We start from the raw sequence: 27961 nt of genomic DNA on the forward strand, positions 1-27961 counted from the left end.
GAGTATAACTCTTCTATAATATATGAAATCAACTGCACATTGGTTGAGGTATGTTAACAGTAGTGGGAAGCAAGGATAAGCTGACATTTTGGGCATTAGCTTTTTGTCACAGTAGAATAGAGAGTTAGCCAATCAAATACTTAGTTAATTGCATCTGAAAGTAAATTGAATGGCAATTAGCAAGGCAAACAGACAAAGCTCAGAAGCACATTGAGCAGATTTGAAAGCTAGTAGATAGTGCACGACAACAAGATCCTCAAAAAGCCATAAGTGGAAGAGGCAGGAAAGTTGTGTCTTTTTCCCGCACCACAACCTAGAGCACAATTCCAAGCATCAGCTTGTGTTCCTCTCCTCGTTCGAGTATGATTGACTAATCATCAATCACACACTTCTGTCAGGCCCCATCCTTGGAGTCTTCATGCTCTTCCATCAGTACTGTGTGGGCATCTCAAGGGACATTAAAGCCATGTTAAACCAAGTTAGACTCCTTCCTGTAGTCAAATCACTACTCCACTGTAATTGGCACAATGTGAACAGTAACTGAGAACCAGATGTACAGTATTTGATTCCTGTCTTTGGAACCACATTCAGCCAATGCTGTGCAACCTACACGCTACACTTACATCCTACTCTTACCATTGTGCTCTACAATGTGGTGTGGAGAAACCATCACTCCTGTGCCACTTCCATTTGTCTTTTTTAGAATCTTGACATCACCAGCATCCACTATTTTTTGCCGAGCATACTGTGCATATGACAACAAATAAGAACATGAAGAAGTAGCATGCATTGTCAATGAAGCTACGCAGATAACTACCGAGACAGCCTCCCGAGCACTGCTGGATAATAATCAAGACATACTAATATTCATCAATCAGCAAGCAACTACTTCACCATCATCACAAACCTTCCATCTAAAGTGAGCTATGACAACAGTCAGCTGTAGCTAACTTTAGGTCAAGGCAACAAGACAGAGGTCATCCTCAGCCGATGCTGAAATTGCAAAATGGACAAAATCAGCCATCGTTATACTAACCCATCGAGTACGCAGTGCTCAACAAGTGAAGAATCTACAGACTACTGGCTGGTCAATATGATTATATTGGCTATTTCTCACTTTCACTAATCCATGCCAATGAACCTGTCCAACATATTTGGACAACCAAGAGAAATTAGGGTGATCTCATGGAACTGGGGGAAATCTGCGACCACAGGCTGACATTGGTGGATGAGCTCGTTTCTTCCTGGATGTGAATCTAATGTGATGCCACATTCCTGATCGATATAACCACAGCAACCCATTGCACGTATTCTGCAATGCATTGAAGAATACATATGATTCGGTAGCATACCTATGAACAGAGGTTAACAAAGGTGATGTTCACAGTTCTTATCTCCTGACACAATCCTGTGTTGCACATACACAAGAACTTTTGTGCCAAGCCTAGAATTGAACACCACTTTCACGGTCACTCAACTTTCCAGTTAACTCATTGAACAATTGATTTTGCCCATTGCCTGTATCATCCTATGAAGTGAATTAACAACAACCACAACCTGGGTCCACTCTTGTTATTGTCTTGTCTTGTATAAGGCGTCATCAACAGATGCATGCCTGATATTCTAACTCTCACTCAAGAACATACAGTATGTGGTGCTATGTCAACACCAAAAACACTCCCACAGATAACATTACTCCAGAAGCATTCCTCCTCAAATTATGCCATGAATCAAAATGGAGGTGTGGACATTCCTTCTTCTAACAGCTACCAGATAATTGGCCACAGAAGTCGGACACAAGTCCTCAAACCGACACTGTATAATTAAGGCAGTTGATATTCTGTGCTGCTTCATGTACCCAGCTCATTAAACCACCTGACTTTGAAGAGTACCAGAGCTGGAGAGGTAGTATCATCACTGGTACCATGCCATCTTTAATATTAGGAAGTATAGCAACAACTCTCCTTGCTTTTCCAGGAGCCTCACACTTGCAGAGAGAGAAAAACAAGCTCAAATGAGCCAAGATCACCGGCTTCTTAATGATGACGTCATAAAAACGAATATGACGTCATTGTGATGTATCAGGTTTGCGATAAATTATCTGTGCTAATGCCAGGCTTGATTCCCGCAAACAAAATTCAAAAAGCTTGCCGAGTTTCGGAGATAATGGTATAGGCGATTTACATTAGTGGCGATATTATGACGTCAACTTTTTTTCTAGGAAGAATTTCCAAAATCGGAGATGGTTACTGCCTGCGCGTGGGCTTTTTGCATATATATGGCAAGTTTCACAAAGATCTGATGAAAACTCTGGGTTGTGAAACAAAAAATGTCAAAAAATAGGAATGACGTCATAAAAATTGATATGACGTCATAGTGATATATCATATGTGCGGTAATTCATCTCTGCTAATGCCCTGTTCGATTCCCACAAACAGAATTCAAAAAGCTTGCCAAGTTTCGGAGATAATTTTTTCAGCGATTTCCATTTGCGGAGATATTTTGACGTCATAACTTTTTTTTCTCGGAGGAATTTTCAAAATCGGAGATGGTTACTGTCTGCGCAGGGTGTTTTTACATATATATGCCAAGTTTCAGGAAGTTTCGATGAAAACTGTAGGCTGTGAAACAAAAAAGTTCACAAGAAGAAGATGATGAACAACAACGTGAGTAAGACTTAGAGATCCTCCACGAGGATCTAAAAATGTAGTGGGACAGTTTTCCAGAGGTCGTGGCTTCTCATGCTTACAGCAAAAAACAATCTTCTGGGATCCAACGCCTACCATAAGCTCTGGAATATGACTGATCCTGTGACTTGCTGTGAGTTGGGGGAAGATGAAACAGGGCTGACGTCCACCAGTCTGAGCAGAAATATTGAATCTTCCTTGACCTCAGCCATTGCAATTACAATCTGCCCATCCAAGGTTATGCTTATCAACTTATGAACCCTAGCTCATGGAGTATGTTCACTGAAATTTGTCACATTTTGGATTCTACTCTGTTGGGAGGCCATCCGTCACCACAAACCACAATGCAGAGAGTGCCAGACTTGGTGAACAAATCCTGAGGTCCCAAACCAGTTTGTGTGCGACTCTATAAACCAACCTTGTACTATATGAACTGTTTCTTACTAATGCAGATAAAAATATGCATTCAGGTAGAGGAAAGATGGAGAATAATCTTCAATGATGTATTGTAGCCACACATGCAGTACACTTAGATCTCCTTGAGTCATTTATAGTTATTTTGCTAGTTCGTTGCTCTTATCTTTTGTGATTTTGGCAGTTCATTGCTTGATGAAGGAAACATTATGAGGTTCTCTCCGACTGGGGCACAAACTTCAAAAGCGGAGAGACAAAGCTTGAGGATGCCTTTACCTCATATGAGCCTGCATTGGCTCGAGCAGATCATCCTGTGGTCTGCTTCCAGTTTAACCTGTGACACTCTCCTCATTTTGGCAGCATGTGGGAGTGAGAAATCAATTCTATCAAGGACACGCTCAATCACACCCGCAAATGCCAGACTGCCATCAAAGTTGTGTGTCCTGAACTCTACATCAATTGGCCATGTCTTTTTAGACGTTGCCAATTTTGTCACAGTTACAGGAAATGTGCTCCTAATGAGGTACTATGACCCACCCTTGCCTCGAGTCGTATATCCAATTAATGAGATCATTGGAACACAATTCTGGCACCAGAGTTTGGTGCTGGTGGACCAGTGATGTTCTCACTTCAAGAAGTACTATCTGCTGACTCTTCAGCTGCTTCAGAAATGGCAGCAGGAGAACAAGGGGCTTAGCCTGCCAGAACCTTGTTTGGTCAGAAAACCCCAGCTTGTTCAAGCATAGTGGCCAACAGGACAGGTAATCAAAGTAATCCTGACTCCCGATGGCAGCATGCAGACGGCCAAGGCCAAAGTGCAGAAAAAGAAATACTTGAGATCAGTTGCACGACTCAGTTGACTGCCATAATCTGATGATGATGAAAACAAGCACGTGATCCTCCTGCTCAAATTTATCCCAAAGACTTTCATCTGTAGTTATAAATTTTGTTCCTAAATTTTGCAGCAGCGATGTCAGAAAGGCTTTCAAATGTCCTTTGTTAGCGAATGATAGTTTTCTAGTTTATCCTATACATCCCCCACATACCTTATATTATAATTACAATGTTCTGTTGCATTCACCTCATTTTCCTTTATCATCAGTTCCATGTGGCCATTTTGCTGAGCGTGGCATCCACTGCTCTCAGGTTACATGGTGCAGTGCTACTTTGGTCTCAGTACTTTACCTGATCATCAACCTGCGATATCTGTGCCCCGATCACGTGCTTTATTCCGACCTACATGACATCATTTTGAGCGATCAGCCATTTCAAGGCATCCATCTGGCATACCCTCTGATTGGTCTCATCCAACAAAGTTACACCAATCAAGCATCTCCCAAACATGAACCAGTCCGAAGTTTATAAGGGTACATTTTATTTAATAACCCCATTTTTTTAGGGGTGGTGAGGGGTCAAACTTCTCACTGTTTTTGAATGTGCAATATGAAGACGTGTACTTCACTCCAAATGTTATGAAAGGGCAAAGAGGGAATGTTCTCCCTCACCTCAGATTAGAGCGGTAGGTAAGCATTAAGGATAAGATTGGTGGGCATAGTTTCTCGCAACACATATAGCCATGTGATTTAACCCCTATTTAAGTATTAATAATTGCATATTCATTTCCATCCCTCACCATGCTTGGGCAGATTTCTTTTCAAATGGTATTCGACACTTCTGGAATTAAAATGGACATGGAGTACATCAATATCAACCTCTCTCTAGGAACGTAAGCAATTGGTTTTATTGATCCTTGTGCTGTTGCTATCACGAATTGCTAATACTATTATCACCATGGTACTACGGTACGTGTTGTTTTCAGCTTTTATGCATTATCAATGATAAGAAATGACATTTTCTGATATTAATCAGATTATTTCATGTTTCTTTACTTCTGCAACTCAGTACAAGTACTCAAGCAAACATACCCCTGAAGATTTTTCACAAAGTGTGGGTTCTAACGGAACTCGATTTGATTATGAATGCGTGAGTGGCTCCAACATTGCCCATTTGTTTGTTGTTTTGTTATTGTTTGACTCACCATTATATTTGCATTTATTCAATGTCTTCATGCATAACCAATAACCTTCTTACCTTTGCAGAGTGGCAAAACCTTCACAGGTGTACTTCGGTGAGCAGGTCGACTTACTGTCGAGCGCAAACAGCAATGGACGTGGCAGCATAATAGAGCACAACATAATTGTAAGAATGATGTTCCTTGGGCTAGTTTTAGGGACGATGCATTTTCTATTTATGCGGGTTTGATTGAACTTTTTACATCTCCTCTGTTTGTCTGGAGCCTAGTTTGTGGGGTTTTGGGGGGAGCGGAGGGGGGGGCAGTAACCTCTTCTTACGATGCTCACCAGTGCGGAGGTCTGCCTCAAAGTGAAGTTAATATCATCTTCCTCACTGGGGAAGGGGCAGTCTTTATTCATTTTGGCACACACTTTGGATTCTCAGTGTGGCTGCAAAGACTTGGGTCTCAGTTTTAGTGGGGTATGTGTCCCTTAATTACCTCCACCACCGAAGGTGAAGGAGGTTATGTTTTCACCCCTTTCTGTCTGTTTGTCTGTCTGTTTGTTTGTTTGTGTACAGGATATCTCAAAAAGTTGTGGATGGATCCTGGACGAAATTTTGTGAACAGGTTGGGTGTGTGACAAGTCGAACTGATTAGATTTTGGTGAAGATCCGGATCCGCCGATGATAATTTTTTAAAGTGATTCTTCACCATTGAGAGAAAAAGGGCCAAAAACTATATATAGCACAATATCTCAAAAAGTTGTTGACGGATTCGGACGGAACTTGGTGGACACATTGTGTGTGGCAAGGAAAAGTTTATTCGATTTTGGTGAAGATCTGATTCCGAATCTGGATACGATAGTTATTTAATTTGTTAAGTGATTCTTCCCCATTGAGTGATTGGGCCAAAACGATATATAGCATGATATTTAAAAAATGTAATGGGCCCGATATGTTCTCGTGGATCAGGCATTACGTGGCAGAGATATGTGCTCTATCGAATGCCCTTCTAGTTCATCTGTGTCATGGTTTACATCTTTGGCCATTTTGTGTTGCAGAAAGCCATATGGCTTTCAAAAAAGGGCTCTTAGGCCATTACGACTGATTACACTGAACAACAAATTTCAAAAAAATTTTTTTACTGGAGATGTGTAAAGTGATTAAGACTAATTTGGGTACGCTGATTTCAAAAATCATAACCGTTTTGCTGTATCACGTCAGGATTTTCAGGAACAGAAATATTCCCATTGCCTAGAAGTCAGGATTTCAATGAAATTTACATATGTCTTTAACATGTCTATTTCGTACAATTGTTGTTAACTTGTGTTATATTTCTTTCTTTCAGATAAAGATGAGTAGGCGTTCCTGTACCAATCATCCTGACAACTTCTGTTATGTCTGTGGTCGGTATACCAAAAAAGATCAACAGCGAAGTATATCTACAGCAGTGAAAATGAAGGCCGCCTACTTTCACTACTTCGGGTGTAAGGTGGGGGACCAAGAACAGAGCTGGGCACCACACATCTGCTGCACAAGCTGTCACACAACCTTGACTCAGTGGTTAGTGGGCAAAGCCGCGCGAGCATGCCATTTGCGGTGCCCATGATATGGCGTGAGCCGCAGAATCATCATGATGATTGTTATTTCTGCTGCACAAGCATCGCCGGCTTCAACAAGAAGAATAAAGGTCACATCAAGTACGCTGACTGCGTCTCTGCTCGTAAACCTGTGCCTCATGATGACGAGAACCCCGTTCCAACACCTCCAGCTGATCAGAACATAGCTGTAAGCAGAGGTGAAGAGGATGGTGATGATGAACCTTTTGAACCCGACACTCAAGAATCACACCTTCTGAACCAGGGAGACTTAAAAATGATATTGTAAGAGATCTCTCGCTGTCAAAGGCGAAGGCAGAGCTGCTTGGATCAAGGCTGCAGCAGTGGAATCTACTTGAACCTAACACCAAGATACCCTTGTTCAGAGCACGTCACAGAGACATGGCTGAGTTATTTGAGATGGAAGACACGATGACATTCTGCAGTGACATCAACGGTCTGTTGAAAGAACTTGGGTGTGATCACGATCCTGCAGACTGGCGCCTCTTCATCGACTCGGGGAAGAACAGCTTGAAGGCTGTTTTGCTCCACAATGGCAACGAGAAACCATCAGTCCCACTGGCTCACGCGTTCGGCATGACAGAGACCTATGAGACTATGCGGCAGCTGCTTGATTCCATCAAGTACAATGACTTCAACTGGCACATCTGCGGAGACTTGAAAGTGGTGGCGCTGTTGTTAGGGCTGCAGTCAGGCTACAGGAAATACATGTGCTTCCTTTGTCTCTGGGATAGCAGAGACGACAAGAATCACTGGACGAAGAAAGATTGGGAAGAGCGAAAAGAGCATGTACCTGGTCGACACAACATGAAGCATGTCACCCTTGTCGACCCAGCCAAGGTTTTACTTCCACCACTCCACATAAAGCTCGGCTTGATGAAAAGTTTTGTACGGGCAATGGATCTGAATGGGCGTGGGTTTTTATACCTCAAGGAAAAGTTTGGCAACACCTTGTCGGAGGCCAAGATCAAGGCTGGTGTCTTTGTTGGACCGCAAATCCGACAGATTATGAAGGACGAAACTTTTCCGACAACTCTAAACCCCAAAGAGCTGGCAGCGTGGAGGAGCTTCAAAGCTGTGACGGACAACTTCTTGGGGAACGAGCGCGCGGACAACTATGAAGAAATAGTGCAGCAGCTGCTGGAGTCCTTCAGGAAACTTGGCTCCAGGATGTCCCTGAAAATCCATTTCCTACACCAGCACCTGAACTTCTTCCCTGACAACTTGGGAGCAGTCTCGTCCGAGCACGTCGAGCGATTCCACCAAGAGATTTCACTCATGGAGACGCGTTACCAAGGGCGGCACAACCCGAACATGATGGGCGATTTCTGCTGGTTCCTGCATCGTGAAACTGACACAGAGCAGCACAAACGCAAAGCCAAATGCCTAAAGCATTTTTAATTACATTCTAGTGGAGTTTTTCTGTAATTTCTATAATTTTGAAGCATTCATGATGAAATAAATGAATAAATGAATTTTTGTAAATTTCATTGAAATCCTGACTTCTAGGCAATGGGAATATTTCTGTTACTGAAAATCCTGACGTGATACAGCAAAACGGTTATGATTTTTGAAATCAGCGTACCCAAATTAGTCTAAATCACTTTACACATCTCCAGTAAAAAATTTTTGTTGTTCAGTGTTATCAGGGGTCATTAATGGCACTCTGGGGATTTGTGCTAAGAAGGTAGATGTGTAAAGGAACCTTTGCTATGGCGTGGATATTGTCCTTGTTCTGTGCAAAATTAAGGGAAACTGAACAAGATCACTCCATTCATTTGATGCATTATGGTTTGCAATCACATGACCAGTGTTTCGTTGATGCAGTATTATCAACAATCGCATCAGAAAGAGCAAATACTGCAAAATACTAAATAATTATACCACCAACAAAGCAGGTATGATGTTATTTGAGACCAATTGCCATGCTCTTGTATCGTCCCTCTCCCTTCTCTCAACACACCACTCAGAATTGTCTTTATTTTTATTTTTTTCCTCTTACAATTTTCTTTATATTTAAAAGACTATTTACCAAGTTCAGTGTAAAAAAATGCAGAAGGCTTTCTGTACCAGTCATTTAAATCTGCTAACTTCTGTGCAGGTCTATAATTTTGGAAAGCCTTTGGGTAATCGAGCATCAGTCTACATCAATATCACGTTGCCAGCTGAACTACTTGATGGCAAACCTCTTCTGCACGTAATGCTGGAGAATAGCATATCAGGAGATCCCTGCAAACAAATGAAATCCAGCCACATCGAAAAGGTAATATTCATTGAACGTGGTGTGTTCCTGTTTAACGTCATAAGTTGTGAAAATATCACGAATTAGAACATACTCGAGGGAGGTGCTGACTCGTATTGTTTTGTTTCCCTTCTAAGAAGTTATGGTTAATTTGTGATTTGATGTACTACGATATAACAAAAAATATAGAAGTGAAATAACTCTCCACAGGCACATTCACAGTATGCAGAGACAGCAAATTTCTTCCATTCTGTTCATTCTCTCATTGCAACTTTCAGTTTTAGTTTATAATGTACATTTACAGTGTTAGAATTGTTTGTTTTTGATGTTAATGTTTGATTTTGGGATGAATGGCCTCTGACTTCAAGAACGAAAACTGCTTGGCCATTTTCTCTCAAAATGTGCACAGGTGCTCTGGGGTACACATGGACAAGTCTTGGATGCAAAATCAATTTGTTCCCTAACCCCACTGAAGATGGGGGGATGACACTTAAAGCGCAGGTTGCGGGTCACCAAACATATTCTGAAAATTTATCAATATGATTATATGTGCATTAAATAGTTTGATGCAAACTATTGTGGTTGCCTAACTATTGGGAAAATTAATGAAATTTAACTCCGAAGTTGTTATTTCTCGAGGCTGTTGAAAAAAACAGCCACATGCCATATATGGATGGTGACGTCAAGTTCTCCAAAACAAAGCGGAAGCTCACTCTTTCATTGAAGAAGTGTCCAGTTGAGCGGGCTGTTCTTTTGCTTCTTTTGAGCTTGCAACTGTCCATATTATCCTTTTTAGGGCATCTCTACCGAGATGACCTAATAAAGCTGGACCAAATGTCTGTTCGTCCGTCTGTCAACAATTTTTCTTTCCGATCTTGATGAAACTTAGTATGTGGGTAGAGGCCGATGAGTGTTGCACAACGATATAACTTTTGTCCGGGATCAAGGTCAGGGTCAAGGTCACGAGGTCACGTAAGTTATAAAAATCGGCATTTTCAAAACCTATCTCGTCTGCCATTCTACAAGATATTCGGCAACTGTTTATTGATTATGATAGTAAAAAATATTATCTTGTATCTAACTGGACAGATTTTTGAATTTCTGTCCCATTTGGCCACCACGTAACTTGGAAGATGGTCAAAAACACCTCCCGGTACAAAGAAAACTTTTTACTTCCGATCTTGATGAAATTTGGGATGTGGGTAGAGCTCGATGAGTGATACCCAACGACATATTTTTTTCCCGGATTCGAGGTCAGGGTCAAGGTCACGAAAGTTGTGAAAGTTGCCATTTTCAAAACCTATCTAGTCTGTCATTTTAGGAGATATCTGGCAACGGTTGATCGATTATGATAGTAAAAAACATTATAGAGATGACCGTCACCCCCACACGGGGGTAATGTTTTATTTTGAATTATTGTAGAACAAAGTTATTTGGATATTTGTACATCATGCCTCATACGTGTGTCATCATGTTTTGTGAAAATGGCTGGAAAACGGGTAATCGCTCCCACCGATTCCCGAAGAAATCAAACATTCGCTGGCAGTGGATAAGATTTGTACAAACAAAACGGGCAAATTTTCCCTGCCTTTTAAACAATATCTTTGTGGAAAAAGTGCTGCGGCCTAACATCTAGTCAAGGCGCCCTAGGCCCTGCATGCCATCGAACATAAACCTTATAAAATATCAGAATTTTCCCAACTTCACAACTACCGAGTGTTAAGCATCCTAAGCGACTGCAAAAACCGAAAACAGAATTTGAATTGACTTTAAAACGAACCCGAAACGTCGATTGAAGCAAAAATCTCAATTCACCACAGGAATTCATGGCATTATTTAAAATTATTTTGTCAAAGTCATAAAACCGTAATATTCAGCCATCCACGAACAATATTTACATAATCCGACAACTTAACAAGTCAGGCATGTGATGATAACCTTTATTGGGATGAAAAATGATTTTTAAACCTCATCTTTGTGGAAAAAGTGCCGCGGCCTAGATCTAGCCAAGGCGCCCGTGGCCATACGTGCCAGGCGCCCTCAACTTGAAACATTCATAACTCGACGAATAAAAGCTCAAATTGCACCAAACTTACCTTATTCTTGCGAGCTCGCGTTCCCTGTTAGTGCGTAAACAATCCAATGCTTGGCGAATTCTGCTTCACAATGATAGGAAGAGCTGACATTGAAGGATCAAAAAGCGACATCGCTATTGACGCTTGGCCGTCAGAAGCCAGTTATCCCTGTGGTAACTTTTCTGACACCTCTTGCTTAAAACCCAAAAAGTCAAAAGGATCGTGAGGCCACGCTTTCACGGTCTGTATTCGTACTGAAAATCAAGATCAAGTGAACTTTCGCCCTTCTGCTCCACGGGAAGGTTTCCATCCTCCCTGAGCTGGCAGTCAGTCCTGCCACTTGTACATGAAATAGGCCGTTTTCTTGCACTTGCAAGTGGCTCAAATTTATATGGCTCAGGGCCAGAAACTCCATAGTATAAATTCCCATCATCCTCTGACTCGTCCTCGGCAATATCGGAATGAAAACACTCAATTTCATCGCCGCTGAAATCACTCTCTGATTCGCATCTCGCCATTGTTTACATGCTGTTTCCGAATGTTCACGAAGTTTTCGGAGAACGTGACGTCATAGCATCTTCGGTAACTTCCGGACTGTTTTTCGATCACTGACAAAAGTTTTGACTTAAAAGTTAATTTTCGCATATTTTGAGTTTCAAATGTAAGAAAATAATTGCCCAACGATTATTAATGTGCTTACAACCTTCAAATCACGCGAAGTCATCAGCGACCCAAAACCTGCTCTTTAAATTAGAGTGTATATTTACCTTTGCCACCGAAGGTGGAGGAGGTTATGTTTTCACCCCTTTCTGTCTGTTTGTCTGTTTGTTTGCTGTTTGTGTCTAGGATATCTCAAATAATTGCAGACGGATCCGGATGAAATTTTGTGGACAGGTTGGGTGTGTGACAAGGACGAAGTGATTCGATTTTGGTGAAGATCCGGATACGGATCCGACGACGCGAATTTTTAAAGTGATTCTTCACCATTGAGAGATTGGGTCAAAAATGATATAGATCACGATATCTCAAAAAGTTGTGGACGGATTCGGACGAAACTTGGTGGACAGGTTGGTTGTGTCACAAGGACGAATTGATTCCTTTTTGGTGAAGATCCGAATCTGGATCTGGATACGAGAATTAATTCAATTTTTTAAGTGATTCTTCACTCTTGAGAGATAGGGCCAAAACGATATAGTACTGTATAGCATGATACTTTGAAAATGTATTGGGCCCAATATGTTCTCGTGGATCAGGCATTACGCGATGTAGGTATGCGCTCTACCGAGTGCCCTTATAGTTATATTTATGTTTGTGTTGGTACCTTTTAAAAAAACTATCACTTTTTGCTCTACAGTCATCAAATTTACTCTGGCTTTTGACTTTGTCTTTCTATCCCTGGTCCGTGTCAGTTGATTCTGCTCCTTGGGAATGGCTACTGTTAATCTGAATAGAGATCACATGACTTTTGAAAACCACCTCTCCCTCTCAATGAATCTCTTGAGCTCTTTGTGCCAGCTTCCTCTTTCGATATGCTTCCTGTGTCTGCTCGGTTCATGAGTATTGCATTGCGATGACGAGTCTGTGTGTTTATCTGTTTGTCGGCGGAATAACTCGACAATGTGAACAGCGAGATTCGACAAATTTGGCACAGAGCTTCATATGGGTGGGCGCAAGTTTAAGTCACGACTACAGATGCCATTTTGAGTGAGGAAAAACAAGATTGAGACGAAAGCTAACAAATGTTCATATCGATGCCTGGCATCATTACTCATATTGTCAATATACTTACATGACATATTGATGCTAAATTGAATAAACCACAAAAAAATATAGCGTGCATTAGCTTCCGCTTCAATCTTGTGTGCAGCATGGTCAAAATGGCATTTGCGGAAGTGATCTAAAGTTGCATCCATCCAATCTACACACAGAGCCGATTATCGCAATACTCAAGCTCTGCCCTGTGGCTGTGGCATGGGTAAATATAGTCCTGTGCTAAATTTCATATTATTTTTTTTTTCTTGTGAGCTCAAAATTGAACTCCTCTGAGACTCACGATATAGATTTCTGTGCCAAATTTGGTGATCTTATGTGCCCTCGTCCAGTTATTTTGCTGCCAAACAAACAAACAAACACACACAGATGGAATCACAATACTCATGCACCCACCCTTCGGCCACGGCATGAGTAATAAATTATTGGCCTGTCACGTTCTCATTTGAACTCCAATTTCATGTGTGGAGAACCCAGGGTCAAATTCCAATTACCATATGTGTTTGTGCATTGATGACTATTGTCCTTGTAATGATGTCTTTGATCTGCATGAAATTTATACACGAGCTCCAGTATGAGTCCGAGATGAATGTGTAGAAAGTTTACACGTTTGTCTATGACTCATACCTTAATGAATCACAATTTCAACTTCCTTTCTCCCTTGACTTGTCTGTCTCAGGACTCCAGGCTTCCCAGCAAGCAAGATATCAAGAACATGAAAAAACTGGTATTTTCATGCACATGAGAAAAAACAAATGTCTTTGTTAAGAAAGATGACTTTAAAAGACTCATTGAGACTTTTTTGTGGTTTTTGCTGGTTTGAAGTAGTGGAAGGCATTTAAGATATGATTAATCTTCTTCTTGAGCCATATTAAAACTCTTTTACGAGGGAATACTTGTTTTTTTCTAATGAATAATGAACTCTTCTTTTTTTCTTAAACGTCTTCCTTTCAAAATGTTATCAGTAGTGATTTGGTCATCTCATGTTGCAGTCGTTAGTATTTTGATTTCCATTGCTTCTCAATGAACCTTATTTGCAGGACTGTGACGGCAAAAATATTCGCTGTCAGACTTTGCAATGTCAACTCACCGAGTTAAGTTCCTCATCAGAGGCCACTGTCAGGATTTTTAGCAAACTTTGGAACAACACTTTTCAAAAGGTAATGACTGCTATGCAATGATGCATGTCTAATACTGATTCATAATCACTTGTGTCCTTTACAAGTACAAATCTCCCTTACATGTATCTTATACTGATTCAGGATCACATGTCTCCCTTATACCCGTTTCACACAACAAAATATCGGAGGTATGTCAGAGGTAAATCCCAATCTACCCCATCACTACCTCTGCAAATTTGGAGCTTTCACACTACACTTTTCTTCCCCCAGGGGGAAGGAATTTTTAGGGCTGATACACAAGGGTATTTTAACCCTGCTCAGGACCAAGGTTATATCAGAGGTAACACTGTACTCTGGGGTATTTGATGTTGTGTGAAATGAGTGGGGTTTATTAGCCCCCATTGGACTTAGTCCGAAATGGGGGCTCGTGCATTTGGTCCCGATTTTCGTGTCTGTGCATGCGTGTGTGCGTGCATCGGTAACCATATCTCAGACATGTATGGACCGATTTTGTCCGTACTTGGCACAAAGACAAAACGTGATGGAAAACATATGCACATCCTTTTGTTCCACAATGGCTGACTGGCAGCCATTTTAGTTGCAAAACAAGTAAAAAAGACGTAAAATGTCATAGCCCCCTTTGTTTTAGTAATTTTTCTGTCTGGAATTAAAGGGCTAGTCCAGATTTATGTACATCTGAAATGGCCGCCAGTCTACCAGTCGGCCACCTTTGATCAGATCACAAAATAAGGTGAGGGTCATGTGTATGCCATCATGTACTGTGCTTGTGCCAAGTATGAACAAAATCAGACAATGCATGTCTGAGAAATGGTTGGGGACACGTTTAAGTAACAAAATGGGCACCATTCGGACATCTTGGAATTGATCTCGTAAAAAAAATGATGTGCTTATGCAAGCCATCATTCATTATCTGTGAGCCAAGTTTGAACAACATTGGTAAATGCATGTCTGAGAGATGGTTGAGGACGTGTTCAACATCAGGTTTTTTTTTTACAACTAAAATGGGGACCAGTCGGCCATCTTGGATCTGATCTTGGAAAAAACAAAATGGCGTGCATATGTCAACCATCATTCATTCTCTGTGTGCCAAGCTTAAACAACATCGGTACATGCATGTCCGAGGTATGGCTGCGGCCGCACACACGCACGCATGCGCGCACAGACACGAAGATCGAGACCAAATCGGTAAGCCCCCTTATTTCACTTATTTCAGCTGCCAGACCGGATTCATCACTCATAAGCAAATAATCAGCAACAGCATAAACAGAAATGCACTCCTCCAAGGCTCTCAATCATATACCATGTGCAAAGGCAATAACAATCCTCGTATAAACATCGAGATCCAATCACGTCTTCCTCATGTAATTGGAGGGAACATCCAATTAACTCTCATCGAATCAATTATCTCAGGCAGCTGGGATTTTTACATGATAAGGTTGCTAAGCAACTGATGGGAGAGTCTCGCTTTAGGATTCTCATGTGTGGCTACTTGTGAATGCCAGGCAGCTGTGGAGGATTCTGGATCAGGCTTGTAATGGTAAAGGGCTTACCTTGTGTAACTTTTCTTCATTGCTTGCGGCAGCATGCGCAGTCAGCAATTGGCTTTGGAAGACAACTTTGAAACGTGGTTTTCCAAGAAAGATCATGGCTAAGAGTGAGACCCAAGAGTTTGAGCAACTGAAATTCTTTGAGAGGATTGTGAAGAAAGTAGATGGGAGGTTTGCCAGACAGTCATTTCAGAGAGACTTCGAATATGATTTACCATTCCATCCTCAGTGGGTGGGATTTCTCAGGATTGAAAAACATATTCCAAGAGCTTGAACAGCTTGTGATTTTGTCAAGATCAGAAGAGAGGGAAGAAGCTGCTGCCTGTATATCTGAAGGATGAGAGATGTCATGGCAGAGGGTGGAATCGTGAGCAAAGAGATAAAGAAGAATTTAATGAGAGTCAGAGAGATCATTGATGAAGATTAGGAATAATATGGAGCCTATAACACTGCCCTGAGGTACTCCAGCCTTGACAGGGAGAGGAGATGAAAGGGATCATTTCAGGGCTACATGTTGGCTCCAACAGTGGAGAAGTCAGTAACACAAGAGTCAAATTAGCCTTGGATGCCATTGTCAGAGAGTTTGGAGAGCAAGGCAGGAGGTCGGGTCAGATTAGATCTGTGACTTGCTACAGGTACCATATAAACCTGTACTAACCTGTTTCATGGTCGGGTTGTCGGCGACTAAACCGTCTCCCCCACCAAATGTCTTGGTGAGGAAGGTGTATGATATGGACACCCAGCAGGATTAAAAACAACACCTGTCAAAGGGTTGAGGAGCTGCTTGTGAGTGAACGGCCATCCATATCGAGTGCACAACTGTGTCTGCGGACGTCTTCCTGCAGTTCGGTTACTATTAGGAATTAACCGAAAATTAGGAAGTAACCGAACTAAAACTTATTAGGAAGTTGGTGGCAGGATTTGCACTCTGGCCACCATAAAACCCTTCATTCTGCAAAACATATGAAGAGCACAAAATAAATCTGAAAACCCACTCCGTGGGAGTACCTCCTGTGCTCACCGGGCAGCTCACCCTCCTCAGGGCAGCTCACCGGGTGACGGGATTGGGACAAGCCTTCGGGACACACTATCTTTGATGATAGGAGGGAAACCAGAGGGTTACCTACCCAGGTCAGATTGCGGTAGTATGTGTCATGATGGTGAAGAGGTGACATACACCAGACAGCGGTTTCCTTGGGTTAACCTGAGGCGGTCCCTTTGGGTGGGTGCCTGGAAAGTCCTATCCCGAAGAGAGGATGATCACCTGCCTGTGTTATCATCTGAGCTCAAGCGTTTGGACATCAATATTGCGGCACTCTCTGAGGTTCGGAGATCGGATTGCAGCAAGATCATAGTGGGTGGTCACACCTACTGTTGGTCTGGTCACTCTGATGGTTACCGTACCCAAGGAGTTGCTGTAGCTGTGTCGAATAAGCTGACTCAAATTATAATTGAGGTAACAGTCAATGAGCATATTATGAAACTAATGATTCGTCACTCCTTCGGTGTAATTTCCCTGATCTCTGTTTATGCTCCCACTAAGGCGAGTGATCTCACGATGAAGGACGCATTCTATGCCACGTTCGAGTCTGTGCTTGATCAGTGCCCCAGGCAAGATACTCTTCTAGACTTGGGGGATATCATTGCATCGAGTGGAACTGATAGGGGTGGATATGAGACGTGTGTTGGTCCCCATGGGTCTGGAACTGTGAACCAGAATAGCACTAAGTTCCTTGACTGTGCAAGAAGTCATAGATTTAGGGTATCTGGTTCATGGTTTTAGCACCCACAGACTCATCGCTGGCCTTGGTGTTCCAACGCTGGTGATGTGGCTAGGAGATTGACCATGTCCTCGTTGATAGTCGCAGGAGGAAGATCCAGAACTGCAGGGTCGACTGGAGTGCTCAGTTCCTCAATACTGACCACAGGCTTGTTGTAGCAACTCTGAAGTTGCAGCTAAAATGCAGGAGAATGGAACCATCACAGCCTAGGCTGGATGTTGGAAAGCTCAAGGATGAGAGGGTAGCTGAGGAGTTTGTGAATGGGCTGTATGGAGATTTGGGGGGTCTGGGTGCTTTGGGGGTCCTGAAGAGTTGTGGGGTGCCTTCAAGCCCACTGTCCTTGATGTTTCCTGTGGATGTCTTGGAACTCACAGCAGGGTGAAGAAGAATTTGTCTCTCAAGGGACACTGGATACCATTAACCAGAGTTGCAGAGCCAGGCTGAATGGCAGAGCTGAGGTGCTCAGGGAGCTGAGGTGTAAAACTGTACGTGTGCTGAGGGTGGACAAGGAGGCCTATGTGTGAAGAATCTGTGAGGGGGTAGAGCATCACCTGTGGTCATGTGATTCACGTCCTGCTAAGACGGGAATTCGTGCATTGCATTACTCCAAGCCCGTACCTCGGTATTCTGCAGTTCGGGTAGAGGGTGGTGGGCTCTTGAAAGAGGAGTCCAAAGTGAAGGCTTGCTGGACCGGTTACTTTCAGCAACTGTACCAGGCTGATCCACCAGCTGTCGAGTTGGATGTCAGGGATGTTACTATCCCGATTGCTGAAACTCCAATCAACTGTGGTCCCCCTTCATTTCTGGAAACACAGACTGTGGCGAACGGCTTGAAATGGGGTAAAGCTCATGGCATCTGTGGCATCCATGCTGAACTTCTCAAGGCTGGTGGAAATGCTGTACTCATGTCGTTGCTTGCAGTTCTATGCTGTACCTGAAACACAGGCATCATCCCAACTGACTGGAAGAGGGGCCTTGTTGTTCCTCTCTGGAAACGGAAGAGTGATCGCCAAGACTGCAACAACTACCGAGGGGTGTTACTGTTTTCAGTGCCATGCAAGGTCTTTTTATCGGATTATTCTTGATTGAGTATATGCTCTGACTGAGGCGAGTTACGAGCATCCAGAGCAGTCAGGTTTTATATCAAAGAGGTCAACGATTGACCGGATCCTTGCTCTTCGGGTCCTCGCCGAATGCAGAGGAGGGTTTTGGAAGGGGCTGCTTGCAGCTGATTTTGATCTCTGTAAAGCATTTAATTCAGTGAATTGGGATGCCCTCTGGAGGATTCTTGGTCTTCATGGGGTGCCACCAAAACTGATCAATCTGTTGTCTGATCTCTATTTGAAAGGGGAGCATACACCAGAGATGTCTGAAAGGGAGGATACACCAGAGACTCTGGAATTAGTGTTGTGAGATGTGGTGATACCATCTCCGACTTATTTCCAGTTGTTGCTGGAGTTCATCAGCGGTGTATACTGGCCCCCACACTTTTCAGTGCTTGTATGTACTGAATTCTGGGGAGGATGTTGGAGAGGTCAAGCTGCAGTACATCGTTTGGGTATCAAGATCTCTGACCTTGATTTTTCAGATGATGCAGTCATCGTTGCAGAGATTCTCGATATCCATTTGGGGGCCCGCGAGGTGCTGAATAAGGAGTTGGAGCTGCTGGAACTACAGATTTCCTGGGACAAAACTAAGATCCAGGCTTTCAATAACATATTGGATGCTGCTATCTTGTCTGTACCTGTTTGTGGTGAGGATGTTGAGGTCACGGGGAGATTCACTTTCCTTGGCAGTGATATTCATGTCTCTGCTGGCTGTGAACCAGAGGTCAAAAGACGTCTGTGTCAGGCCTGGGGAGTCATGGATTCATTGGATCATGGGGTGTAGCGCTGCCGGTACCTGTGTGGGGGGACGAAAGTCTGAGCCTTCAGGTCATTGGTGCTTCCAGTCTTGCTCTATGGATGTGAGACTTGGACTCTGACCAGGGATCTGAGATGGAGACTGAAATTTTTTTGGCATCAGGTCTCTTCGGAGAATGCTTGGCTATCACTGTTCATACTTTGTGTCCAACGAGCGGTTTTTGAGAGACTCAAATGAGATTTGTTACTTGCATAGTCTGTGAGCGTCAGCTGCGGCTGTATGGACATGTGGCTCGTTTTCCTGATGGTGATCCTACTCACCAGATTCTCTCAGCGAGGGAGCCTCGTGAATGGAGAAGGCCAATGGGCCGACCACGTGCCTCCTGGTGGCAGCAGGTCAATCAGCATCTCAAGGAGATGGGGATGAGCCAAGCATCTGCCTGAGGGATGGCCACACGGAGGCCCCCCTGGTGTACCGGTGGAATGTGGACGCAGCGATGCACTGCTCTGCCGCATGCTCCCATATCTGACCTGACCTTCAGGATGCTCGACTGTCTCAAAAGCTCGAGATATGTCTGGAAAGACGGCCCTGATCTCTTGTCCGACATTGAGGTCTTCCATAAATTGTTGGGAGAGTTGAAGCACCATGTCCAAAGTAGATTTACCTGGCCTGAATCCGAATTGATGATCTATAATGAGGTCAGTGATGGAAAGGAATGATTTTATGTCAACTGTGTTGATGAATTCCATGACCTTGCTGATCATTTGTAGTTAGCTAATCAGTCTGTCATTAAGGGAATCCATTTTGGCTCCTTTTTATATCATGCAGTGATGTTCGCTAATTTACAATTCATGGAATATGAGTTTGGACAAATAATAGGGTGGAAAGGGCAAAGAGGAAGTGCAAGAGCAGCAGAGCAGTGTTTTAGGACACATGAACTGATGCTGTCCGGTCCAGTTGCAGAATCAGAGTTGAAGGTTGCCAGAAACTTCTCCACCTTCTCAGGTGCAAAAGTCACAAAGCACAGGAGCAGTTGGGTGTGACTGGATAGGGCAGAGAGATAGAGATAAAGATAGGGATTGGGTGCACAAGATCGAGAAGCAAACACAGAATTGAGGCATTTGTCCTTCTCACGAGCAGTGGCTGTGGTGCCATTTGAAGTGAGGGAAGTGATGGAAAGGGAGCATACACTAGAGACAGACTTAACAAGACACAACTCGGTTTAAGAGGAGGGAGACAAGTTTGAAAGTTCAATCTTGAAGTTGGACAGATGTTGTTTTCTGCCTCTCCTGAACTTAGTCACACACTTGTTGTGGGATTTGTGTAATTATCTTCAGTTCAATTGCCTTCTCGGCAGACAATGCAAGTTATTTTAAGGCAACAGCCTCACCACAGGATTCAGAGGCTTGTCAATAAATGAAACTGTGATCATGAATCATCTTGTGCCACTCAATGGAAGAATACCCACATATACATAATAATGGCGTGGAAGAAGACGCACCAGTAAACAATACTTTTTGACCTTTGCTACACGCTATTATGTAAACCTTAACTATATTATTTACCCCTCAATTAAACAAGTAAAAAAGATAAAATGTGATAGCCCCCACTGTTTTAGTAATTTTGCTGCATGGAGTTAAAGAGCTAGCCCATATTTATGATGACAGAGCACCATCTTGACAGAGCACCGAGACACCCATATTTACAACTAAAAAGGCCGCCAGTCTACCAGTCGGCAAACTTTGATCAGATCGCAAAATAAAGTGAAGTGCGTGTGTAAGCCAGCATCTACTATGGTTGTTCCAGGTTTGAACAAAATCGGACCATGCATTTCTGAGAAATGGTTTGAGACACATTTATGAAACAAACTGACTGCCAGTCAGCCATATTGGATCTGATCTCGAAAATAAATGGCGTGCATATGCAAGCCATCATTCTATATCTGAGTGCCAAGTTTGAACAACATCGACAAATGTATGTCTGAGAAATGGTTGAGGATGTTTTTGACACCGGATTGTTCGCTTCGTCTTCCGTGAGAGTTCATTGGTTGTTCCCTCCAATTACAGGTGGAAGACGTGATTGGATGTTGATGTTTATATGAGGATTGTTATTACCCTTGCACATGGTATATGATTGGGAGCCTCGGTGGTGTGCATTTCTGTCTACGCTGTTGCTGATGATTTGCTTATGAGTGATGAATCCAGTCTGGCAGCTGAAATAAGTGAAACTGGTTTCACAAGTTTGGAATTAGCAGTATTAATTTTGAAAGGCATTGTGTAATATTGAAATGGTGTTGGTGGTCAGGAAGACCCACCATCTTGACAGACCACTGAGGCACTTGAGACAATCATGAACATTTCTGTGGCTTAGTACCAATTCTGGAGAGTCACACATCGCAAGATGTGGAAATTTATATCCCAATATGTTACGGTAATCAATCCTCCATGAGTGTGGGTAATTCCACATGGCTTTAACCGCTCTGCCACTAAGCCACTCAACATTGAAATGATGAATAAATATGTTGATGATATTTTGTCAATGTGTGAATCTTGAGGGAAATACAAAAACATGTTTCTGTGTGTGCCAGGAATTTACAGATATGAATTCTCTTGTCATGGTCGCCTGGGTAAACCTGGGATTACAACAACACAGCAATAACATTCTTTGGAAGAATAACGCAAAGTCAAAAATGCCAGTGAGTCATAAATGCAATCCAGGTTGTTGATAATTGCTTTTCCCTAAAGTCATCTCCACTTAAATTGTCTTTGACAATAGAACAAACGAATATCTAGTCTTGCTTACAACATAATTTCGTTCAACTGTTCAAGCAGTTGCAGTTGATCTAAGTGAAGTTTTCTTGACCACATGCAAACTTCCAGATAATAAATAGCAGCAATATCAATGAGAAATGAAGTGGATATCCTCAATTTTCTTTGCCAGATATATCTCAGAGTATTCCCAGAAAGGAGTGCACCAATCAACAAAGGATTTCCCTGGTGGATCATATTGGTGGCTATACTTATTGGACTTCTCCTCACTCTTCTGATGTTTTTCATTCTCTGGAAGGTAAATACTTTGACCATTTGATCCACTTCCTTACTTTAGTCGACTCGCTATGGCAGAGGAAGAGGAGGTGAGTTTGTGACAGGAATAAACGTGAGTGTAGTGCAGGAACAGAAGGATAAAAAATAATAATCAGAAAGCATCTGAAAATGCAAAGCCTATCCGCATCCACTTTGTACTCGAACTAAACTTGATGAAAACGACAGTTAAATAAATTGTACATTTTATTTATTTGTGTTGTCCACAATCTCGTAATAAAGGCTTGTTGAAGATTTTATGACAAAAGCTCAATTGGTAAAAAATGTTACCGCCTGGACATACACACTGAATCTCAACAATAAACAAGGATTTTGATTAAAACATTTATAGCTGGTCTACCACTTCTCCGATGACGTCGTCCTTACAATTCTTCATTCCGCATTGGGAGTAGAATGAGATGTGCCATGTTTAAAATTTTTCCGATCAGCAGTTTCAGATATTTTTTTTAATTTTTTGCATTTAATCTAATATGGCTGCCATACCACTTGACCTATGATGTCACAATTATCATTCAAATATTCTCCATGAGAGGTCGCATCTACCCTGAAAATTCTGTCAATCGGACAAGTGGTTGCTGAGAAAAAAGGTTAAAAAAGTAATAGAGCAAAAAAAATGCCAAAAAGGATTGAAGAATAACGATAATAATAATAATTATAATTTTTGAAAAAAAGATGACAAAAGCTCAAATGGTAAGACGTTATGGCCCAAACAGACACACTGACAGAAGGACACACGGAAGTGATTGGAAAACCAGATTCTCCGCTGCACGGAGTACGGGCTAATAAGAGAAAGGAACCGCCTTCCAGTTCCGGGTTCACAGCACATGGACATCCATATCTGTACTTGCTCATTCCAGTTAATTCCCAGAGTTCCCCCATTCCAGTTAGTTCCTGGATCAGCTAAGTTCCCCGGACCAGATATGTTGTGTTTTACTCTTTTATTTTATTTTTCGTCAATTTTTCTATCCCAAACCGTATTGTTCTGTGTTTAATCATCCAGTTCATGTCGCGGGTAAAGTCAGGCCAATTGCTGATCGTCATGTTGTGGTTTCCCTTCTATTTTTGCCTCATTTTCACTCCTTTTATCCCAGGTATTGTTACTTCTGATCCCTCAGCTCAATCTACTTCCCCTCTAGCTCAAAAATACAAACAACATATCACTCTTTCACTACAAAAGAGAAATCAAACAAAACTCACAACAACATCGGAAAAAAAAAATCCCCAAACTCTTATCTCAGTGCTCAGTTACTCATTTCCTGAGCCTTCTGCTCTTCAATATTCCCAAATTGTATCTTCACTGAATAAAACGTTTATCTTCCTTTAAAAGCTCTTCATAATGTAAAAAAGCTTCCAAATTGTAAATTTAAAGTGCCTTACCCTGTTTGTTACCCCCATCAGGAGCAACCCATTCATACTTCTTCTTCATCAAAATCTCTTCCTTTTCTCTTTCACAAGGCTTATTTCCCAAAACCTCTTTACTCCAAAATGCATATTGTTCATCGAGCCTCCTCTTTCACTTACAGCCTAATTTCCTCCATTCTTTCAACCAAAAATATTCTTACCACCACCTCACCCATGAAGGTTGTTTCAGGTTATCTAGTTTGGGAATCCTAAGGCATCCATTTTGCAGAACAGGACAATAATTTCACCTCCACCTTCATTCCTGTTGTCAAACCCCTCCATGTCAGGACCCTCTCCCCCCCATTTGCACTCCCCTTGCCCCGCCTCTTCTCAGCTTCCACATCGGCATACCCCCTCTCTGCTTCCCCCCTGCTCCTCCCACTCTTGGCTTGACCCCTTCACCACACCCTCCCGGCTTCCACTGCCCCGCACCCTCTCCTTGCTCTCTGCCACATCCCTACAATATGTCCTATCAGTAGCTCCTTCTCCCTTGTTCCTAACTGTGTGGACCTCTGTGGTAGAAAATAACTCAATTCCCCATTATATAGGATTCATGAATCCATAACACCTCCATACAATAAAAATACAATAGTTTCACAGCAAGCAAACTTCCAGCGAGCACAATGAACAAACAGAGAAATCCAAAGAGGTAACTCAACAAACAATTGCAACACTTATTCATTCTCCCCCTTGGGGACTTGAACTTCTTTAATGAGCAGGGCCTCCAACACTCTCCTGGGGGGGGGGGCTAACACCCCCCCCTTTTCAGGGGCCTCCAACCCCTGTTAGCACGGCAGAGCCTTCAACTCTCTGTTTGAGGTCTCTAAGCTCTATTTAAAACATTCAAATGCCCATGGTAAATCCTGTTATCTTAAGAGGCCTCAAACCCTCTAATTTTTAGGCCTGTCGATAAAGGTTCCCCTTTGTATACCTTTCCTATCAATGGAGTACCATGTTACCTGTTTAGCTGAGAGATGCAGCATCCAATCTGAAGTAAGAGCAAACATCTTAGTTCATGGCCACTTGCTTGCTGTTATGCCAGACGATGCTGTTCCCAGCCCTGCCAGGGTTTGTGGTCCCTGTTTGGGCGACAAAATTGTAGTGGAAAAGAACTCGATTTCCACAATCGATCGATCAGCATACAAAAGAGAATCTTTAATTTCATATATACGAAGCAAGAACATTCAATGATTCACTGAAACATTCGAATGAACTTCACCAACTAGAAGTCTGAAGCTATCCCTCTTATACTCATTTCTTCTTCTTCTTTCGGCTCGCTCCCGTTAGGGGTTGCCACAGCGGATCAACCGTCTCCATTTCACTCTAATTTCCACTGGTACCCTGCTGACCACCGGTACCGGTGGCAGTCGTTGGTAACCCGGGCCTCGACCGATCCGGTATGGAAATTCGTTTTGTTGTCCGCATAATGATTTGGCATAGGTTTTTACGCCGGATGCCCTTCCTGACGCAACCTTGGTCGCCTCTTACGACACACAGGGATATGGTACACCTATTCTAACCGGGGCATACACCGGGCCCAGTACAACTGGTACTCATCCCTCTTATACTCATTTGACATCCAAAAAAATGGGAGGGTGAGACATTTGGCAATTCAACTACGGGATGAGCTGATATGCACGAGGCGAAAGAACTCAGAACTGCAATACGTGGCCACATTGTGTGGGAGGGAAAGAATAATACACTCATGGCAAAAGTTTGCAGTGTTAACAACCAGGTGACCCTGTTTCTATGCAGCGAGCAAAATCCTTTTTCATAGCAAGATATTCATTTATCACTATGTAGGTCAAAAGACTCTCGGGAAAAGGGAAACATTACGAACAGCCAATTTGACTATAGTTCAAAAATTAAATTTATAAAGTACCAGCAACAATTCAACAAGTGAATATAATTGAGAATACATGAATATAATTATTTTTGTTCCACACCTCAAACATCCGAGGCCTCCATTCCAACCTGACAGATTTCTCAATCCAGGCCACTGCCGATCAACTGGACATTATATGTTTAACAGAATCCATCTTCCCACAGGACATCCCTGATTCCTTCTTGTCTCTCCTTGGCTATTCTCTCCTCCGGCTTGATAGACCTGAACCCCATCCTGGCAGTGTATTTGCACTTTACAACAAGAAGTGCATTTCTCACTCTCTGTGTACTGCTCTTACACCTTCCAAACCACAGGAGTACCTCCGGCTGCAACTTCCCCTCCGCTTCCACCTCATGTTTGTCTGTGTGTTGTACCGTCCTCCCAATAATGACTCCTCCATCTACATCTCTCTCAGACAACATGGACCAACTTTTAACCATTCCTCCCAACTCCCCTTCTTCATACGTGGTGATTTCAATTGCCATCATGCAACTTGGCTAGGTGTTGGTACCATTCTCACCAGTCATGGCACTTCTGTGAAGGACTTCTGTAACTCCATGGGGTTGACTCAATCTGTAAACTTTCCAACCCGGATTTCTGTCAATGGCAAGTCTTCCCTTCTGGATTTAGTGATGACCAATTTCCCACCAATGGTTATTGCTCTTCCTCTGCCCCAATTGGTTCATCTTATGTGCTTGTGGAGGTCGACACCTCTGGCCATTCTGGAGAACAATGTCAGCACTGGTGAGTCTGGCAGTTCACTCAAGCAAACTAGCAGGGACTGCTTCAGGGCTGGTCTCCTATATCTACCACCCCTGATATCTACCACAAGGATGATATCGACAATATATTCCACTAGGTCATGGAATCCATTCAGCCTGGGAATTCTCCCACAGAAACCTACTCTCTTATACCCAGATTCATCCCATCTAACCCTCCTCTAAAACCTGGTGGTGTATTGTCATGTCTATCTCTGGTGTATGCTCCGCTTCTACCCCTTCCCTCACTTCAAATGGCACCACAACCAACTCCACTCATGAGAAGGCCAAATGCCTCATTCTGTGTTTGCTTCCAAATCATGTGTCCCTAACCCCTCCCTCTCTCTGTACCGACCTTTCGCAGTCGTACTCAACTGCTCCTGAATGCTGCGTCTTTTGCACCTGAGAAGGTGGAGAAGATTCTGCAAACCCTCGTCTCTGATTCGGCAACTATACCAGACGGCATCAGCTCACGAGTTCTAAAAACTTGCTCTGCTGCTCTTGCACTTCCTCTCTCTGACCGTTTCACCCTATCATTTGCCCTAGGTCATCTTCAATCTGCTTGGAAATCAGCCAACATCAGAGCATTACGTAAAAAGGTGCAAAAACGGATCCCCTTAACTACACACCAATCCACTTTCTTCCAATCATCAGCAAGGTCATGTAATCCATAATCACAGGTGATATAAAATCATTCCTTTTCTCCAACAACCTCATCTCAGATCATCAATTTGGACTCTTCCTTTGACATGGTGTTTCTTCTCTCCAAACAAGGAATGGAGGCCCTCAATATCAGACATGAGATTAGGGCCGTCTCTCTGGACATATCTTGAGCTTTTAATACAGTTTGCATTTTGCGTGCTCCCCAAACTGTCTGCCTGTAGAATCCATGGCCAACTCCACTCCTGGATTACTGACTTCCTCCCCTCTTGTAACCAACGTGTGGGTCTCAATGGAACCCTTTCATCTCCCCTTCCTGTCAAGGCTGGAGTACCCCAACACAGTGTTCTAGACCCCATATTATTCCTAATATCAGTCAATTATCTCTCCAATTCTCTGAAAAATCCTCTTTATCTCATTACTGATGACTCCACTCTCTGACATTAGAAGTTTGACCTTGAGTTGAATCTAGACCCCATCTTATTCCTAATATCAGTCAATTATCTCTCCAATTCTCTGAAAAATCCTCTTTATCTTTTTGCTGATGACTCCACTCTCTGCCATTAGAAGTTTGACCTTGAGTTGACCTTTGACCTTTTGACCTCAAAAATTGTTGATTTCCCAATTCATTGACACAATATGCAAATATTGTTCAAATTTCAAGTAAATCGGATGAAAAATGACGATTTCAGAAATTTGACCTCAAGAGTCAAGATGACCTTTGACCGTTGACCTCAAAATCAATAGGCTTTTCAGTTGAGACTACCTCTACAACTTGGTAAGTTTCATGGTGATCGACTTAGAATTGTGACCTGAAGGCGACAAACAGACAGACAAACAGACAGACAGACAGACAGAATAACAAAATTGACTTACCAATATACTTGAAAAATCTTCCATTTTGCAAGTAACAAACAAACAGACTGAAAGGGGTGAAAACAACCTCCTTCACCTTCGGTGGTGGAGGAAACAAGCACGTTTCTCCCCCCCCCCCCCCACACTC

The 27961-nt window shown here is 42.7% G+C and overlaps 1 protein-coding gene and 1 long non-coding RNA gene across 4 annotated transcripts in view; one reads left to right on the forward strand and one right to left on the reverse strand.

Moving 5' to 3' along the window:
• Positions 1-27961, forward strand: part of LOC147030894 (integrin alpha-6-like) — a 190073-nt gene that overhangs the window by 160814 nt on the left and 1298 nt on the right. Inside the window, exons 16-23 of the mRNA XM_085875451.1 lie at positions 4748-4827; positions 5004-5084; positions 5201-5300; positions 8835-8996; positions 13500-13547; positions 13861-13980; positions 21741-21848; positions 22094-22219. Of these exons, the coding sequence (XP_085731577.1) occupies positions 4748-4827; positions 5004-5084; positions 5201-5300; positions 8835-8996; positions 13500-13547; positions 13861-13980; positions 21741-21848; positions 22094-22219 (825 nt within the window). The remainder of the gene's footprint in view (positions 1-4747; positions 4828-5003; positions 5085-5200; positions 5301-8834; positions 8997-13499; positions 13548-13860; positions 13981-21740; positions 21849-22093; positions 22220-27961) is intronic.
• The window catches only part of LOC147030895 (uncharacterized), a 186191-nt gene that overhangs the window by 108312 nt on the left and 49918 nt on the right, over positions 1-27961 (reverse strand). For 2 of the 3 annotated variants that reach the window (XR_015056561.1, XR_015056562.1), the window contains exon 3: positions 24615-24734. The exons of the other annotated variant lie outside the window; for it this stretch is intronic. This is a non-coding gene — a long non-coding RNA (uncharacterized LOC147030895). The remainder of the gene's footprint in view (positions 1-24614; positions 24735-27961) is intronic. 3 annotated transcript variants of the gene reach the window in all.

The sequence above is a fragment of the Eptatretus burgeri genome, chromosome 3 (assembly GCF_056783735.1).
Source record: "Eptatretus burgeri isolate ZD-2024b chromosome 3, Ebu_testis_v1, whole genome shotgun sequence".
Lineage (NCBI taxonomy): Eukaryota > Metazoa > Chordata > Myxini > Myxiniformes > Myxinidae > Eptatretus > Eptatretus burgeri.